General features: G+C 51.4%; 1 protein-coding gene across 2 annotated transcripts in view; it reads right to left on the reverse strand.

Annotated features, from left to right (window-relative positions):
• Window positions 1-17,915, reverse strand: part of ptch1 (patched 1) — a 41,841-nt gene that overhangs the window by 23,274 nt on the left and 652 nt on the right. For both annotated transcript variants that reach the window (XR_014742268.1, XM_084690489.1), the window contains exons 2-11: window positions 16,755-16,947; window positions 4,468-4,657; window positions 4,152-4,221; window positions 3,934-4,025; window positions 2,477-2,675; window positions 2,215-2,336; window positions 1,317-1,464; window positions 701-832; window positions 382-537; window positions 194-292 (exon numbers count right to left, since the gene is read on the reverse strand). Coding sequence is in view for 1 of the 2 variants with exons in the window: in XM_084690489.1 (XP_084546615.1) it covers window positions 194-292; window positions 382-537; window positions 701-832; window positions 1,317-1,464; window positions 2,215-2,336; window positions 2,477-2,675; window positions 3,934-4,025; window positions 4,152-4,221; window positions 4,468-4,657; window positions 16,755-16,947 (1,401 nt within the window). In the remaining variant the exon portion in view is untranslated. The remainder of the gene's footprint in view (window positions 1-193; window positions 293-381; window positions 538-700; window positions 833-1,316; window positions 1,465-2,214; window positions 2,337-2,476; window positions 2,676-3,933; window positions 4,026-4,151; window positions 4,222-4,467; window positions 4,658-16,754; window positions 16,948-17,915) is intronic.

Consider the following 17,915-nt stretch of genomic DNA (forward strand, 5'->3'; position numbering starts at 1 on the left):
ATTGATGTGTGTGTGAGTGTGTGTGATGGGGGTATATATTAATGTGTGTGTGAGTGTGTGTGATGGGGGTATATATTAATGTGTGTGTGTGTGTGTGGTGGGGGGTATATATTGATGTGTAAGTGTGTGTGTGTGTGTGTGTGTATTATTGTGTGTGCTGGGGTGTATATCCTGATGGGCGTGTGTGTCCTACCTCAAAAGGGATTCTCTTATTCTGTCCCGTCTCGCTGAAGGCGTGAGCCAGGAGGAACACATCGTCCACGCCCACACCCAGCGCTAGGAAAGGCAGCACCTGGAACACGCACACACGTTTCGTTTGCCAACTCCCAAGCTTCCAACATGGGTGATTGTACAGTATGTGTGTGCATGTGTGTGTCTTACCTGTGTGGTGGCAGCGTTGAAGGAGATGCCCAGGAGAGAGCAGAGACCCAGGCCTGCAGCCACGGACAGCGCCACCAACAGGACACCCGCTAGCCCCACAGCGCCCTGAGACTTGGCACAGTCCCAGCGCAGCATGGTCAAACAGGCGTAGGCCAACTGTACGCGGGAGGCCGGGAGGTGAGCAGGAAGCAAACAAACGCACAAAGGCACACACACGCGCGCCTCCCAAACAACCCGCAACCCGAGAGCGTTTCGGGCGCGCAGGTTTCCCCCTCCCCACCCCCTCCGCGCACACACACACACACACACACACACTCACCATGAGCAGGTATCCGCTGGCCACCCGGATGACGCTAACGTCAGAGAAGGACTTGAGGATGTCCTCCAGGGTGGTGGTGGTGAAGGAGAGCACCTTCTGGGAGGAGTTGACCGCTACGCTCTGCTGCACCGCCTGGAGATGGGGGGGGGGGAGAGAGTTACGGAAGGGAGAGAGAGATACTTACGGAGGGGAGAGAGAGAGTTACGGAGGGGAGAGAGAGATAGTTACGGAGGGGAGAGAGGGAGAGTTACGGAGGGGCGAGAGAGTTACAGAGGGGAGAGAGAGATAGTTACGGAGGGGAGAGAGAGAAAGTCACAGAGGGGAGAGAGAGTTACGGAGGGGAGAGAGAGAGAGTTACGGAGGGGAGAGAGAGAGAGTTACAGAGGGGAGAGAGAGAGAGTCACGGAGGGGTGAGAGAGAGAGAGTTACAGAGGGGAGAGAGAGAGAGTTACAGAGGGGAGAGAGAGAGAGTTACAGAGGGGAGAGAGAGAGACAGGCGGAGAGAGACAGAGTGAGAGATCCAGACAGACAGAGAGAGATACAGACAGAGAGAGATCCAGACACAGAGAGAGAGAGACAGATCCAGACAGACAGAGAGACCAGGAGGAGGGGGCACCTCAGAGTATCTCCTCTGCCAGGCCTCCAGGATGGCAGCAGCCTTGTCCTCGTTCCAGTTGATGTGGGACACCTGCTGGTAGTCTCGCAGGTGCTCGAACATCTGCTTGGGGGTCATCAGCTGGAACATGGTCTGGAGAGCTTGGGCCCTGGGGGGACGGACGGACGGACATGACAACTGAGGCTCCAGACCCCCAATCAACAGACACACACTCGTTCGTACAGGACCAACAGCATCCAACGGTCTATAAGAAGGTAGATTGTGTGAGCTCGACCACACGTGCCGACTGCTGAAAGCCAAGACCAACACCGCCTCACGTATGGGCGGAATGTGCTGGAACGCATCCGAGTCGCGACGACGACGCAAACGAATGTGAGCACACACACGCACAGGCCCACGCACCAACACTTTACGACGACGAACAAGCAACGCGCCCCGCTGTCGTCTGACACACTCAGATTGTGTGCGGGCGTGTGTGTGGCTGACGTGTGTGTGTGCTTGGAGAGGGATGGAGGACCAGAGAGAGAGAGAGAAAAGAGAGGGACATTTCCGAACGAAAGCACAATTAGGTAATATTCACCAAATCGTTGTGTGTGCGTTTGATGTGTTCTGCATCACTGCTGGCTGGGGCAGACTATAACACTTCACTGTGACCCGTGGTCCAAGCTCCACCCAGAAAGCACTTTATCTGTGCAAACTAGCCCACCACATGATCAGTGTGTGTGGACGTGTGTGTGTGTGTGTGTGCGTGTGTATGGCTGCTCCCAAGAGTGAGGGCAGCACAGCGAGAGTTGAGTAGGAACAGCTGGAGCTCTTAGATTTCACTGGAATCTGCTAATGACTGCAAGATTTACAGCACTACACACACACACACCCCCCCCCCCCGCCCGACTCCTACCTGAGGAGAGGCCCGCTGCCGTTCTTGGTGGCCCCGCCCACGATCAGCTCCTCCTGCCAGTGCATGTACTTCCTGGAGAGCCCGTAGCAACCGCCTGTGAGCGCGCGGGCTATGTCGAAGGGCTGAAACACACAGAGGCACGCGCCCGTGAATAAACCCGCGGCGGAACGACACGGCCCCGAGGGCGCTCGCGCCCCCGGCCAACGGCCGTGCGCGTGTGCGGGACCCCCCCCCCCCCGGGGGCGCCTGCGACAGCGCGCACCTTGGTGGTGTTCTTGTTGGGGGCGCTGAGGGGGCAGTCGGGGTCGGCCGGGTTGAGGCAGGGACGGTCCATGTAGCCGTGGCCCACGTCGGCCTTCTCCAGCATCTCCTCCCACACCTCGGCGGGCAGGCTGAACAGCCTCAGCTCCTTCAGCAGCTCCTTGGGGTCAAAGTTGGTCCACTGGAGAGTGGGTTTGCCCCTGTGGAAGTAGGGGGAGGAAAATGGGGAGGGCAGGCGGGAAAGATGAGGAGGGAGGGAGGGAGGGAGGGAGGGAGGGAGGGAGGGAGGGAGGGAGGGAGGGAGGGAGGGAGGGAGGGAGGGAGGGAGGGAGGGAGGGAGGGAGGGAGGGAGGGAGGGAGGGAGGGAGGGAGGGAGGGAGGGAGGGAGGGAGGGAGGGAGGGACATTTAAGGCAGAGAGGGACACAATGGATGGAGGGAGGGAGGAGGGGCGGAAAGGAGAAGAAGGTCAAGAGGGAAAGAGAGAGAGACGGAGGGAGTTAACGAGGATGGAATCGACGGAGGAAAGGAGAGGGATGGAGAAGGAGGTGGAGAGGGAGGAGTGAGGTTCAGCAGGTACCAGGACTGCAGGCCGACCATCCACATGACTGAACATGGGAGTAGTCGGACCACTGGCTCACAAAGTACTGTCTCTCTTTTCCTGTCATCTCTCTCTCTCTCTCTCTCTCTCTCTCTCTCTCTCTCTCTCTCTCTCCCTCTCCCTCTCTCTCTCTCTCTTTCTCTCTCTCTCTATCTCTCTCTCTCTCCCTCTCCCTCTCTCTCTCCCTCTCTCTCTCCCTCTCTCTCTCTCTCTCTCTCTCTCTCTGTCTTTCCCACTCTACGGTGCAGACCACATTGTATGTGCTTAACCAAGCTTGGGTCATTATTCTAGGCCTCCCAACCAGAACATAGTAAAATCCTTATTTACCGTCCACACACACACACAGACACACACACACACACAGACAGACACACACACAGCGAGGTCTGCAGAGTGTTACTGTACCAGAGAGCCATTAGGAACAGATAGAGCAGACAATAGAGAGGCCTGGGGATGGAGACAGGCTATCACTCGAGCTACGCATGCCAGCGACCTGTACAATAGAGCCTTCAGAGGAGACGGGTTTAGGACACCCGCACGCACGCACGCACGCTCCCTCGCACACAACTTCTGTTCCCTCTTAGTCTTTAATGCTGCGTAACTCCCCAGTCGGATGTCTGCGAGGTGGAGCTGAGTGTGTTTGGCAGCGACCGCTAATGGAGCAAAAACAACGCAGGCAGGTCCGTGACACGGCCGGGCGTCGCTGAGAACACAGACTGGCAGCTCCCCATCAAACACGATCAGTCGAGAGGAGCGGAGAGGGAGGGAACGGAGGGGGACAGGAGAGGAGTGGAGAGGACGGCGTGAGAGGAGCGGACAGGGAGGGAGAAAGGGAGGAGAGGGGGAGAGGAATCCTTACGGTAGGTAGGCCCGTCCCGAATGGAGCTTGGCTCCCTCCCAGAAACAGTCGAGAGGGGTGATGATGAGGCACGGGTGCATGTTTTCAATGATCTGACACACACACAAAACACACACACACACACACACACACAGATTAGACTCAATTTCCTATATGTGAATATCTACACCACAATAAGTCAGTCCTGTCATTCTTTATGACAGGAGAAAGATACTTACATGGTTCACGAAAGGAATTTCTGTAACAAACTCTCCTGATTTGTAGCATAAATCTTCTAGTTTCCATTGGCTGAAAAGACAAAAAAATAAAATATTTTTCATGAACATATTCAACAACCCAGATGACCGCCCACCACTCCCCCCCTAAAATAAAGGACCTTAACATACAAAGGGCGTGTGTATGTGTCAGTTTGTCTGTCTCTGTCTGTCTGTGTATGTGTGTGTGTCGGTGTGTCTGTCTGTGTGTGTGTATGTGTGTGTGTCCGTGTGTCTGTCTGTGTGTGTGTGTGTCGGTGTGTCTGCGAGTGTGTCGGACCTGTTGTACAGGTAAACTTGGACGCGGCTGGCCCTGATGGCTGAGTCGAGGTGTTGTCGCAGCGCCTCCAGGGTCAGCACGCTGGCGCCCTCCTCGCGGGCCGTCTGGATCATGAGCTGGGGGCTGAACATGGCCTCCTCCCCCATCTGCTGCCGGGTGTACTTCAGCTCCTGGTTCACCCTGCCCCCCACTGGAGGGAGACAGAGGGGGAGAGAGAGGGGGGGGGAGAGGAGGGGGGAGGGGGTGGAGAAGGAGGAGGAGGGATGTCAAACCGGAGCATTGCATACCGGGGGGGGCGACGCAAACGCGACGACCTCCCTCGGTGGCGTTTCGTTCTTCCCCGCGAAACATCGGCGCTTCAGATTCTCAATTGGGTCTGCCTTCTTGAAGCGTCTGGAGGGTTTCTTATCCTACTAAGAACAGCAGGCTGTGTGTGTGTCTGTGTATCGTACGGTCATGTCCCAGTGGCATGGTGAGGCTAAGCCCTGTGCGTGAGATCCGAGCCGGAGAGCTACAAAAGCAGCCTACTGAAGGCCTACTTGCCAGCCCTGTCTCTACACACACACACACCACTATACACCAGCCTAGTCTGCTCTGCCACACACATGCACTCAGTCTGTCCTACTTCTACTACAGACACACACACACCCACACCACTCCAGTCAAGCCGGCCTCCCAGGAAGTGTTGGCTGGAGATCCAACAACAGCTCTTCTCCTTGGCCAGGCTTGTCAGGGCCTCGTACTGTCTGTTAGGCCAAGGTTTCACTACAAGCAGACAGGTAGGAGACAGACAGACAGACAGACAGGAGACAGACAGGTAGGAGACAGACAGACAGACAGACAGACAGACAGACAGACAGACAGACAGACAGACAGACAGACAGACAGACAGACAGACAGACAGACAGGAGACAGACAGACAGACAGGAGACAGACAGACAGACAGACAGACAGGAGACAGACAGACAGACAGACAGGAGACAGACAGACAGACAGGAGACAGACAGACAGACAGGAGACAGACAGACAGGAAACTCCAGGTTTGGATTCACCCTCGGGATCCAGGAGTCTAAAAATGAGGTGTATTCGGGTGTGTCGGACTGCAAGAGCTTGTGTGCATGCATGTGTGTGTGTGTTTACACACATGTGCGAAGGCATCAAGCGTCAGTCATCAACACAGAGAGGGGTTGATGAAAACACAGGCAGTGTGTAGACGTATGTCCTTCTTCCTCACACACACACACACACACATCTAAAGCCCTGTGAGAGAGTTGTGTGTGAAAATCTGTAAAATTTGATATGCTCTAATCCAATTTAACAATTGCTCGCAATTCATGCAACACAGGCATAGGTAGAATACTTCTGGCCTATTGTAACCGTATTAAAGTTGAACACATGCTTGCAGCTCCAACAAGGCGGACCACCCAGCCAGACCAGAGAGACACGTCCCGGAGCATTAGAGAACACACACTTGATCTCTCTTCTTTTCTTTCTTTTTGGGACCCAAACAGCGGTCTTGTCTCACCCAGGGAGGCGTGCATGTTTAGGATCCCCATCATTGATAGCAGCCGTGAGCTAAACAGATCCGGGCTTAGAGTGGGAGAGATCATCCACCAACGAGACAGGATGGAATTGATTAAGACCCCTCCGCTGGCCTGGGTCAAAATACTATTTGGAATTGTTTCAAATACTTGCTCGTTCTTGCCTGAAACAATGGGACCGATGTGCTAGTCCCCAAGAAATTCGAAACTTGGCCTACCTGATAGTCCAGGCCTATGAGCACTGGAGTGAGGTTTAGTCATTAGTCAGACCCTCACTGTACACACACCACAGAGAAACACCACTAAAGCACCAAGCACGGTGCTATTAAGGCTCCTGTACAGTCATTCTGGTTGACTTGTGACCTGTATTTAGGTTAAAACACGCAGCGTATTCGTTCAGCGGCATTTCCTTTGCCTGCTCTCCCTCTGTCTCTCTGTCACTCACGCGTCTTTCTCACATACGCACACAGTCACAACGTCAGCACACGTTAGCAACAATATATACATAGGCCTACGCCGTTCTAGTAAGACCGACAGCTATATCAGCGAGCCTTCAGTATTAGTGCCGTAGCTAAAGGTCTAGGAAAGTTGAGGCTACTTTTCGCTAGGTACCTACGAACATGTCTTAATCGAAGGTTCCCCTTCCTTCTTTTGGTGAGAAGTCTCAGGAGCTAGCTACTTACCCGGCGTCATGGAGCCGGCCAGTTAAATAGTTATCTAGCGTGAAGGTATGAATCATTTTGGATTAATGTTTAATATAATAAAGTTATGCGTAACAAATTATTAACAAAGGAATGATTTCGACCCCCCCCCCCCCCCCCCGTCACAAATAGCTTTCTAATCTGTGGGAAACACTGTACAGGGGTGTGTAAAGACCAGAAGTGTGTTTCTATAGGGGTGTGTAAAGACCAGAAGAGAGTGTTTCTATAGGGGTGTGTAAAGACCAGAAGAGTGTGTTTCTATAGGGGTGTGTACAGACCAGAAGAGTGTTGCTATAGGGGTGTGTACAGACCAGAAGAGTGTTTCTATAGGGGTGTGTAAGGACCAGAAGAGTGTTTCTATAGGGGTATGTACAGACCAGAAGAGTGTTTCTATAGGGGTGTGTACAGACCAGAAGAGTGTTTCTATAGGGGTGTGTACAGACCAGAGAGTGTTTCTATAGGGGTGTGTACAGACCAGAAGAGTGTTTCTATAGGGGTGTGTACAGACCAGAAGAGTGTTTCTATAGGGGTGTGTACAGACCAGAAGAGTGTTTCTATAGGGGTGTGTACAGACCAGAAGAGTGTTTCTATAGGGGTGTGTACAGACCAGAGAGTGTTTCTATAGGGGTGTGTACAGACCAGAGAGTGTTTCTATAGGGGTGTGTACAGACCAGAAGAGTGTTTCTATAGGGGTGTGTACAGACCAGAAGAGTGTTTCTATAGGGGTGTGTACAGACCAGAGAGTGTTTCTATAGGGGTGTGTACAGACCAGAAGAGTGTTTCTATAGGGGTGTGTACAGACCAGAGAGTGTTTCTATAGGGGTGTGTACAGACCAGAAGAGTGTTTCTATAGGGGTGTGTACAGACCAGAAGAGTGTTTCTATAGGGGTGTGTACAGACCAGAGAGTGTTTCTATAGGGGTGTGTACAGACCAGAAGAGTGCAGTTGTCTGTGTGTGGACTGTTGTGAACACATTCCAAGACCTGGACAGTCAACTAAAGATCTGCTGGAGTTTACAGCTGGGGCTGAGTGGTAGGACAAGACAAGGAATGCACGTCCGCACACATGCTCCCATGAACACACACGCTTACACACACCCACACACACACACACCCCCACACACACTACAGGAAACAGCACATTACGACCTCAGGCTTGGAGAATTCCACACTTCCCGAGGTTACAACGTTTTGGGGTCAACACTCGCCCTGCTTCAGGCTGAAATTAACACCCCAGCTGGACCTGAAAAAAATGTGTGTGTGTGTGCGTGCGTGTGTCCACAGCACACACAGCTGTGTTTCCTCAATGACACATATTCATGCTCGTGTATCGGTTTAACCCCCTGCGTGCACACTGCTCTCTCTCCCCTCCAATCTGCACTTACAGGAAACTGTTCTTCCCCAAAACAGTGTGTCCCTCATCGCTTCCCTCTTTCCTCCAACTTCTTTCCCTCCTCCACCCTCCTATCCTCCCCCTCCGGTCTTTCCAGACGTTAGTTGACCACACACCTGCAGGAAAGATTGTTCCAGTAAACTACCGCTTGTGTGTTTTAATATCTTAAGGATGTCCGTGTGTCTGTTTGTGTGTTTGTGCTTGTGCGAGTCACTTAACTGTGTTTGTCCGTGCCCGCGTATTGTGTGTGCTTGTGGCGTGTATGCGTGTGTGCTTGTGGCGTGTATGCGTGTGTGAGCGTGTGATATCTTGGGGCCGTGCGGGGGTCTAAGCCCAGTCTTTAAAGACAGACGGGGTCACGGAAAGTTGAAAGTTGAAAACAGATACCGAGAGAGTGTGTAGTAGGATATCCTAAAACCACGGAACAGCATTCCCTCCCCAGAACAGCCAGGGCAAAACACAATAGTAACCATCGCTACGAAAAAACTGAATTGACACCCCCCCGCAGACACACACAGACAGACCCAATACCTTTGAGGTTCTGCATCCTGCTATCTGAGTGAAGCATAGTGTACAGTCGAGTACAGTAGGGGGCATGTCATCTGTGCAGCCATGACATGGAGACAAACAAGGCCATAGGGAAAGACAGAGGAGGAAGAGGGATAGACATACCGTATCAATTGTGTACATTACAGAGATAAAGAGATATATCAGAAAGAGACGTGTATATTACAGATGGAAAGAAAGAAAGAAAGAAAGAAAAAAAGGAAACAAAATGAAAAAAAGGAAAAAAGAAAGTCATATGAATCACATTGTTGTTATTTGTACACTCTCTGTTTGTCTTTGGCAATATTTGAAGTATTTCTCAACATACCGATACAGCACTTTTGAAAAACAAAATTGATATTGAACTGAAAAGAGAGAGAGAGAAAGAGAGGGGGGGGGGGAAGACAGTGAGCGAGGGAATGAGAGTCCCTGTGTTGGAGGCTTCAGTGAGGGTATTCAGCTTGTTGCATAACATTAACCCCTGCCCCCCCTATTCTCCACACTGGGGTAGAGAGGGGGGGAGGAGGAGGGGGGGTTAAAGAGCTGACATCACCCCTCTTTAGCCCCCCCACCCCTCCCAACTCCCTCTTTCCCTCCCATTCAAGACTCCCCCAGTGTCTGATTGGCCAGATGGCTGGGGCTAGGCCCGGCCCCTAGTCTCACTGTCACCCTCTCTCTACAGTGAACCATGCTATCATCCCAATAACAACCCCACACACCCCTGTCCTGCTACACTCTGCCCCTGAACGCGCATGACTGTGTTGGTTGGAACGTGCACGTCTGTGTATATGTCTGTGTGTGTGTGTGTGGTGGAATGTGTGTGTGTGTGTATGTGAAGGGATTAGCTGGATTAGACCATGCCCCCTGGGGTAACGTGGAAGCCCCCAAACCGGGTCACCTCTCAGTGAAGCGACCCGCCAGCGCCCCCTCACAACCCCGGACGCCCCCCCCCCCACCCCTCCACCCCTCAGCCCAACCCACCTCTCTGCTGCGTTCCAGAGGATTCTCTGGGGACCTTGTCCTGAAACGACACGTATCCCTCTCAACATCCTTCCATGGACCCCTCAGTCCTGTTCTAGGGGTCACTTGCACTTGATAGTCTCCTCTTTTCCTCCTTTCCTCTCTTCCTCCTCTCCTCTCTTCGTCCTCTCCTCTCTTGCTCCTCTCCTCTCTTCCTCCTCTCCTCTCTTCCTCCTCTCTTCCTCCTCTCCTCTCTTCCTCCTCTCCTCTCTTCGTCCTCTCCTCTCTTCCTCCTCTCCTCTCTTCCTCCTCTCTTCCTCCTCTCTTCCTCCTCTCCTCTCTTCCTCCTCTCCTCTCTTCCTCCACTCCTCTCTTCCTTTTGTCACCCCTCCCATCCCGTGTTTTCCAGTCTTCTCTGGCAGGGTGTCTCTTAAGCATGTCAGGAAATGGTTTAGGGTGTCATTTATGAATCCTGACACCATGACTGAGGGTGCAAATAGTCCCTATCTTTGGCTGTGGAATCCCCGTTTGTCGTATAGTAAATACAGTCATTCTTGAATATGCAAAGAGCACACACACAACTACACACACACTCAAATATATATATATACACACATACAGAGAGACGAGACTCAGCAGAACAAACCTCCCTCTCCTCTGAGCACCTCTTCTCTCCTCTTTCTTCCAGCTTGCAGAGTAGAGGGGACTGGGGCCAACAAGCAAGCGAGAAAGAAAGAAAGAAAGAAAGAAAGAAAGAGAGGGGGAGAGAAAGAGGGGGGGGGGAGAAGAGATAAAGTATAAAGAGAGAGAAAGGTGCTCTCACCGCAGCTGTAACACAATGCCCCCCGCCCCCCTCCCCAGCACGCACACACACACACACCAGAAAAGACACCACCACCACAAATGTGACACCCCAGCTGCAACCCCCCCACCCCCCCCCCACACACACACACCCCTTCTCCCATATTACCATATGTATGGCCCCCTCGCCCCTCATTATGCTAATCACCTGTCTGTCCTCGCCGCTCCTGCAATGTGTGGATGCAGCTGTGGGGTAGGCTCCAGGAACAGCTTCCCTCGGCCTGAGGTGGATATTCTCACACTGCTCAATGGGCAGATTCTTCCACTGTGCTGCCTTCATTCAGGCCCCTTCTCCCTATCCAACCACACCCCACACACACACACACACACGCTACCACCTCATCCCACCCTCCCCTCCCCTTAGAAAGAAACCGACATTCAACATTGTACTGGCACCACAGCAAACCCAGAGAGAAGGCCACGATGCGAGAGAAGGGAAAGTGTGTGATGTGTGTGTGATGTGTGTGTGACGTGAATGATGTGTCAATCAGACCCGAGACCTCCGAAGTTGCCAAGATAGGAGTCTCGTGCCTAAAGGAAGCTCTTAACAGGTCACAATCAAAGCCGGATGACACTGTTTGTCTTTGACATCGACTTGCACGAGTCAGATGATAACCCTGATGCTCGGCCACGTTCAATGACCTCTGTACGACCTCAGACACGACGACCAACTCAAATTCACCGTCTCATTCAATCACATACAAGTGTGGCCTGCGCAACATGTTTGAAACCTTTTATATTTTAGTCAATAAAATTTTTTGTTTTCCTTCCCTTTTCAATAACATGCCTGGTCGGCCTATCGGATAGAACCCAGGTGAGAGCCGCTGTCTGTCCTGCGATTGGCTGAGCGCCAGCCATAACAGACCGTGACATGAGCGCGAGCGAGCAATCTCCGCCAGCCATCTCCATGTCATTTCCTGGAAAGATGGACGCCGATTCCAGGTATCCAGCCATCAGACATTCCTCGCCACCTCACCCTGGCCAAAGCACCTCGCTGTTTGACGGCTGTGAGACCAAGTCACGACACACACACACACACGACAACCACTGGGTCACAGGTGCTCCCCAGTCTAAGACCAGCTCTGCAGAACCAGGCCACATGGCATTCTGACACACACACACATACACGCACACACCGAGGCACACCAAGGCACACACATCTACTGCAGATTATGACGTGTCATGTCGCCTTTACGGCTATGTAACAATGATGCAATTCCTCTTGCTTACACCGTGCGCATGCAGCCTGGGTTCACGTTTCACACGGCCGTGCATGAGCACGCGCACCTCAGTCACAACCGCTCCAAATGCCTCCCTCCTGCCTCCCTCCTGCCTCCCTCCCTCCTGCCTCCCTCCCTCCCTCCCTCCTGCCTCCCTCCCTCCTGCCTCCCGCCTGCCTCCCTCCTGCCTCCCTCCTGCCTCCAGAGGCAGCTCCCTGTACCTCTGGCACTACGGCCTAAAAACAAACACACTACGGCTACTATACTCTGCTCAAGCCCGCCCGCCCTCTCTCTCTCGCTCTCTCGCTCTCTCTCCCCGCCCTCTGGCCGCCAGCACTGGAAGGGAGGGAGGGAGAGGAAGAGGAGGGGAGGGAGGGAGGGTGGACCACCCTGCTCTCATGGCTGGCCCGAGTGTTTACATTGCCCTGCTTCACTCTGTAATACATCTGGTATTCTGGGGCCACTCTCCCCAGCAAGGGGGGGGGGGCGAGGGGGGCTAGGGGGTAAAGAGACTCTTTCGGCAGGGAGGAAAAGAGGGAGGGATAGAGAGAGGGGGGAGGGGAGACGGCCAGTCATTCGCAGGCCTCTGGTTTTTGAATAAGAGCGCCCCGAAAGAATGCAAAATGTAAACACAGGGCTTGGAGGCTTGGAGGCCTGTTGTTTGTGAATGGGAGTCCGTCTACACACACACACACACCAACACACACACCACAGAAGCACATTCACACAGATTCACCACATGTCCAAACCAGCCAACTATTAAAGGAGGGCATAAGAAGTATTAGGGTATAAGAACTCACACTACTTTAGAAAAGTCCGGAATTCAGTTCCCCCAAACTGAACTGAATCCTTCAGGAGCTAGCCTGGACTTTTCATCCACTCATAAAGTTTAACACAACATTCTGGAATGTTATTCCTTCTCGTGAACTGTAATCCTGTTTGCAGCACATTTACAAACACCAAGTTAATTAAGTTCAGTTCTGTGTAGTGTACAGTACCGGTGTAGGTGTGTGTGCCGTGTGTGTGTGTGTGTGTGTGTGCAAGAGAGTTTGTAAAAGTGTAGTGTCCTGTGCAAACTAGGCAAAAATACGTGCTAGTGTCTGCAGATAACGAGAGAAAGAGGGAGGGAGAGCGTTGGAAGCCAGGCTCAATCACCACCTCCTAGATCACACTAGACCAAAATCCTAAAGGAATTGTGTGTGTGTGTGTGTGTGGGGGGGGGGGGGGGGTGTGCATGCATGTGTGTGTGTGTGTGTGTGTGTGTGTGTGTTTGGAATACATTGCAATAGATATTGATTGATTCTGTAAAATCAGACTGCCCTCTGCTGGACACACCCCTGATACATACACACACTCACACACACACACACACGCGTACACTACTACACATGCCCCACACTCTCCATACAAACCACAGCGGGAACTTAGGGGACGACAGCTGCTACGTTTTTGCCAGCATCCCCTATGTTGTGCCCCTCTCCTTTTTCCTTCCCTCTCCTCGCTCTCCCGTTCGTTCTCTCTCTCTCTCTCTCTCTCTCTCTCTCTCTCTCTCTCTCTCTCTCTCTCTCTCTCTCTCTCTCTCTCTCTCTCTCTGCTGTGACTCTTCACTCTGCACCCAGGCCACAGGGTGAGTATCAGGTGAGGTTTTAAATAGCGGGGGGCTCCATGAGATGACCTAAGGGCCCTTGAGGTCCGCCCTGTGTCCCCTGACTTGGCCCACGCACTCTGAGCAGGCCTATCTGGAGGGGAGGGAATGGGAGCCGTTCCATTTGTCACAATCTCTTTCCACTCTCGAGTCTCCTTATTTATCGACATCACCCTTCTCCCCGCCTCGGCTGACTCTCCACCCCACCATCAGCCTCTCTCATGCCTCTCTCCCTCTGTATTTCCCATCTATGGACACTCTTATTTGCTCTCTCTCTCTCTCCATCCCAGCCCCTCTCTCCGTGTTTTCCTCCCCATCTCCAGCCCCTCTCTTTCTCCAGTGTCTTTTCATTTGAGCCCCTCTCCTTCGCTTCTCTCTCCTCTATCCAGACCACCCTTTCTCCTCTCTCTCCCCACAGTGCTCTTACAGGGAGCTTCTTTTCTCTCTCTCTCTCTCTCTCTATCTCTCTCTCTCTCTCTCTCACTCTCTGCCTCTCTCTCTCTCTCTCTCTCTCTCTCTGTGTCTCTCTCTCTCCCTCTCTCTCTCTCTCTCTCTCTCTCTCCCTCTCTCTCTCTCTCTGTCTCTCTCACTCTCTTCCATCTCCAGCCTCTGGCGGCAGTGAGGGGCCATCCTACAGGAAGGCCAATGTTTACGTGATACTGTTTTAATTAGAGTCAGCCGGCGCTGCTATTTTCTTTACAATTTGGCTCATGTTTGTGTTCTCCCAGAATGCAATGGGACGGTTCCATGCTCGAACCACCGCGAGGAGGGCAGCGAGGGGGCCCGCTCGCTCCATCCTCGGACTCTCTGTCTGTCGCTCTCTCTCTCTCCCCCCCCCCCCAGTCATCCTCTGCGTCCTGTGTCTTCGCTCTCTCTCTTCCAAAGCCTTGCCCTCCTCCATCTCTCTCCTTGTTTCTCTGAGCCCTCCTTTTCCCTCTTGCAGTCTCGTTCCCTCTCTCCTCGTCCCGCTCACTGTCCCCCACCAACTCACAGGGAAAAAAAAGATGTATTCCATCCTACATACAGCAATCCTGGGGTTAAAAGTGCTTTAGATCCTGGCTGCTTGGAGACATGCCTACAACTGAGATTACAATGGCAGTGCAGACATATTTGTGTCGGGGGGACCAGATAGGAGCCAACAATACTACAACTTCCTCTTGTGGTTAACTACTTCCTGTGAGTGCCCTAATTATTCCTAACCATAGTGTTTATGTCAAGTATGGGTGGGATCGGGACAAAATACACAGTTACTCATTAAATCTGTTTGAGGGTGGACAGACAGCGCAGCGAGACAAAACGAGTTCTTAAAAAGCCGCCACAGGCTGTTTTCTGTGCCTGTCTGTCTGTTCGTCTCGTGGAATAAACATCATTTCCTGTGTGGAAGTGTTTATAAACCCTGATGAGTGAATAGGGTGTGCAGAAAGACTATTCCGACAGGGCCTGGAACACATGATCTCTCCTAGCATAAACAGAGCTGCAGAACCGCGCTAATAATCCACCAGGAGGAAGCTTAGCACGGCTCGGACTGGCGAGGAGAGACGGGATGAAATCACTAACCACTCTTTATTCTGATTGGAGGGAAAGAGACACACACACACACATCTCGTGTCAGTCAATGTGGCTCCAGTCTCCCTCTCTCGCCCTCCCTCTCTCCCTTTCTCTCTCCCTCTCTCTCTCTCCATGCGTGGTTGTTGGAAGGCTCCTCACTGAGAACCCAGGTCCTGAATGAAACACAGCAGATCTTCTCATCTCTCCGCCACCGTCCGCTCACTCCTCCCTCTCTCTCTCGCTCTCTCTCTCTCTCTCTCTCTCTCTCTCTCTCTCTCTCTCTCTCTCTCTCCTTCTCTCTCTCTGAGCCCAGTCTTCCTTTACGTCCAGGCCCAGCACAGTGTTCCACTGTCAAGGCAAGACTAATCTATCCCTCAGCTGTGCAGCCTAATCTAAACAAACACATCCCTCCCCAAGCAGCATCTGGAACCCGTCACATCCTGGGACCTAGAAGCACTCCACAACTCACTGTTTGCTAGTGTGTGTGTGCGTGTGTGTGTGTGTGTGTGTGTGTGTGTGTGTGTGTGTATATACATACACAGATACGGTGATGATATATCTACTATTCTGTTATTGTACTTGTGTGGCTACAGAAAGAGACAGATTTGTGCAAATTGGACTACCATTCAAGTGATAAGTTTCAGCAAATGGGTGAGGTGGAAATATACATCCACGTCATTTAAGCCATTGAAAATAGTTCATGTTTTGACATATTGTGTAATAAACCTGTGATAAATATAAACACATTGAATATATTGTATATTTCTGAAAATACTGCTTGACGAAAAATGACAGCACTTGCCCAAGTCGCGGCCGCCTACTGCGCTTGCGTCACTGACTGGACGAACACCCTGACTGTCAAAGCCCGTGGCACGCAATCCAGTCTTTCTGCTAAACCCGCTGTCAGGCAAACGCCGTTAACCTTGATCCAAATAACGGTTCGACATTTCAGATCGATTCCATTTAGTCTAACTGTACATTGATGACTTAGGGCTACCTGTTTTACTACAAGTCGGAAAGTCGACTCGCGAGCCTTGGTAAACAATCGAACAACATTGTTTATTTGCGTTCAAAATTGAACTGTTGTAATGTTTTTTTCAAAAAGCCCCCGTTAAAACACGAAAGTGAATCGGTGATCCATTCGTGACACAAATACCCTCGTCTTAAACTGCTGGAATGCAGATCAAAGGAGAGAGAAAAAAACATCTGCCCATCCCCCTTACTAGACTTCTAGAGTTCACCACCCAGGCTCTCATTTTTTGCTTTCTAACTAAATATACATATTCTTCACAAGGTACTTCTGAAAAGGAGAGCCCGATGCTGGATTTCTACTTTACAAACATGGGGTTTCTGTCCGCACTCCGCTTTTTCCCTACAGCCGGAGACAAATCTTTTTGGAAAGTTGAGAGCTGTCCAAGAGGGGACCACACACAGTCTCTGAGCTGTGCGCGGATCACATTCAGCTGCTGGGGGCAGGCAGACACACACACACACACTTACACACACTCACAAAATGGCGGCTTTGACCAAATTTCCTCTCCTCAACTTCTCCGAAACGTATTGACAACTTTAATTTGAAATACATTTGGCAGTAAATGTATCATCTGTACAGTGTTTACACAGCAACCCGTTCAGTTTGCGTGTCCGAAGCAATAAACCTGACTGCAAAATAAAATACAAATAATCTTCAAACTTGTTTGAGCTGGCTCCTTGCCAGACTTCTATACAATAAACAATCCTTCATCTTTTGGCAGACCCCCCACTGCACTCCACCCCACCCACCCTGCCCCATCCTTACGCCCTAGACTTGGGTGAAGAAAAGCATTTAATGTACCTTCAAAACGTTGAAATTATTAACAAAGGTGTTTCTTACCTTCAACCCAGAGTTTCTCCACGTCGGTCTCCAAATTAGCTGCCCTCAAGCCGACAGCAAAAGCTCCGAATATCATGAGGCCAACAACCAAAAACTTTCCGCAGTTCTTTTGTATGTAACAGCCCAACTTGAACAAGAGTCTCTGAAACTTCGCTCTCAGCCATAGAGGTGCTTTCCTTCCAGTCGCCTTCCCCTGCGACAACACAAGAGAGTCTCCATGTTATACCAAATAAGCTATATGTTCCTACAGCATAAACTGCTGAACACATAGGCCTACGCCACAGAAACCATCTCGCCTCCATGACAACAGGTAGGCTATATCCCTTGGGTTACCTGTGAAATTAGTGAACAAGCCCAAGATGTGGATAAACGGCTCTTTTGACTATGATAGGACACATTAGTGTTTTATGCTGAACATTTTGGCTGCTATTTATGGCCAAGAGGCCCGTGGTTGGACCTCCTACGTTGAGGGAGGAAAAGAGATAGCCAGCAACAGAAGAGAACGTTTTGGACAATACACACAGGCGTGCGTGTGTGCGTGCGAGACTTATCGACAGCGTGGCCAGCCGTCATTGACAGTAACAAGGCGCGACATGATACACCGTATCAAATGATGGTGATATTAAAAGCCCTCCCGTTTTAAGGTGCACGATTCGCGGTTCGTCTCCGCCAACGGCACACATCACACAACAATTCTATTCCCATAGAGCAGCCTGTGTGATCCGAGTTGGGGAGTGGAGTAGCCATCACGGAGGGAGTAAGTACAATATTTGTGAACGGAAGAGGGCAGCCACATGGATTTTTGCTTTAGCGAGGGGAGCGGGTAGAACAACTTCACAGTAAAGATCAAATCCCACACATGCTCCGACAGTTGAAACTTTTCTACAATGTTTTCTATCAGGCTACGACAAAATAGAATAATTATTGTCTATTTTAGTTAGCTTATTAGCTTAAACCCCAAGGAGTGTGGAAATGCGGTATGCTACACCTTGATATCGGGGAAATGTGTCCTCTTATGACATTTTGCATTCCCACAGCGTATTTTGAAAAGCTGCAGTAAGAAGCATGCATTCTCTTAACATTTCATGTAACATAATAGACAACTGCACTATAGCCTTGTCCCCCGAAACCCTCTGCCCTGTCCGTCCCGTCCGGAGCTAT

The sequence above is a fragment of the Hypomesus nipponensis genome, chromosome 24, assembly GCF_054491055.1.
Source record: "Hypomesus nipponensis isolate SF chromosome 24, ASM5449105v1, whole genome shotgun sequence".
NCBI classification, from domain to species: domain Eukaryota; kingdom Metazoa; phylum Chordata; class Actinopteri; order Osmeriformes; family Osmeridae; genus Hypomesus; species Hypomesus nipponensis.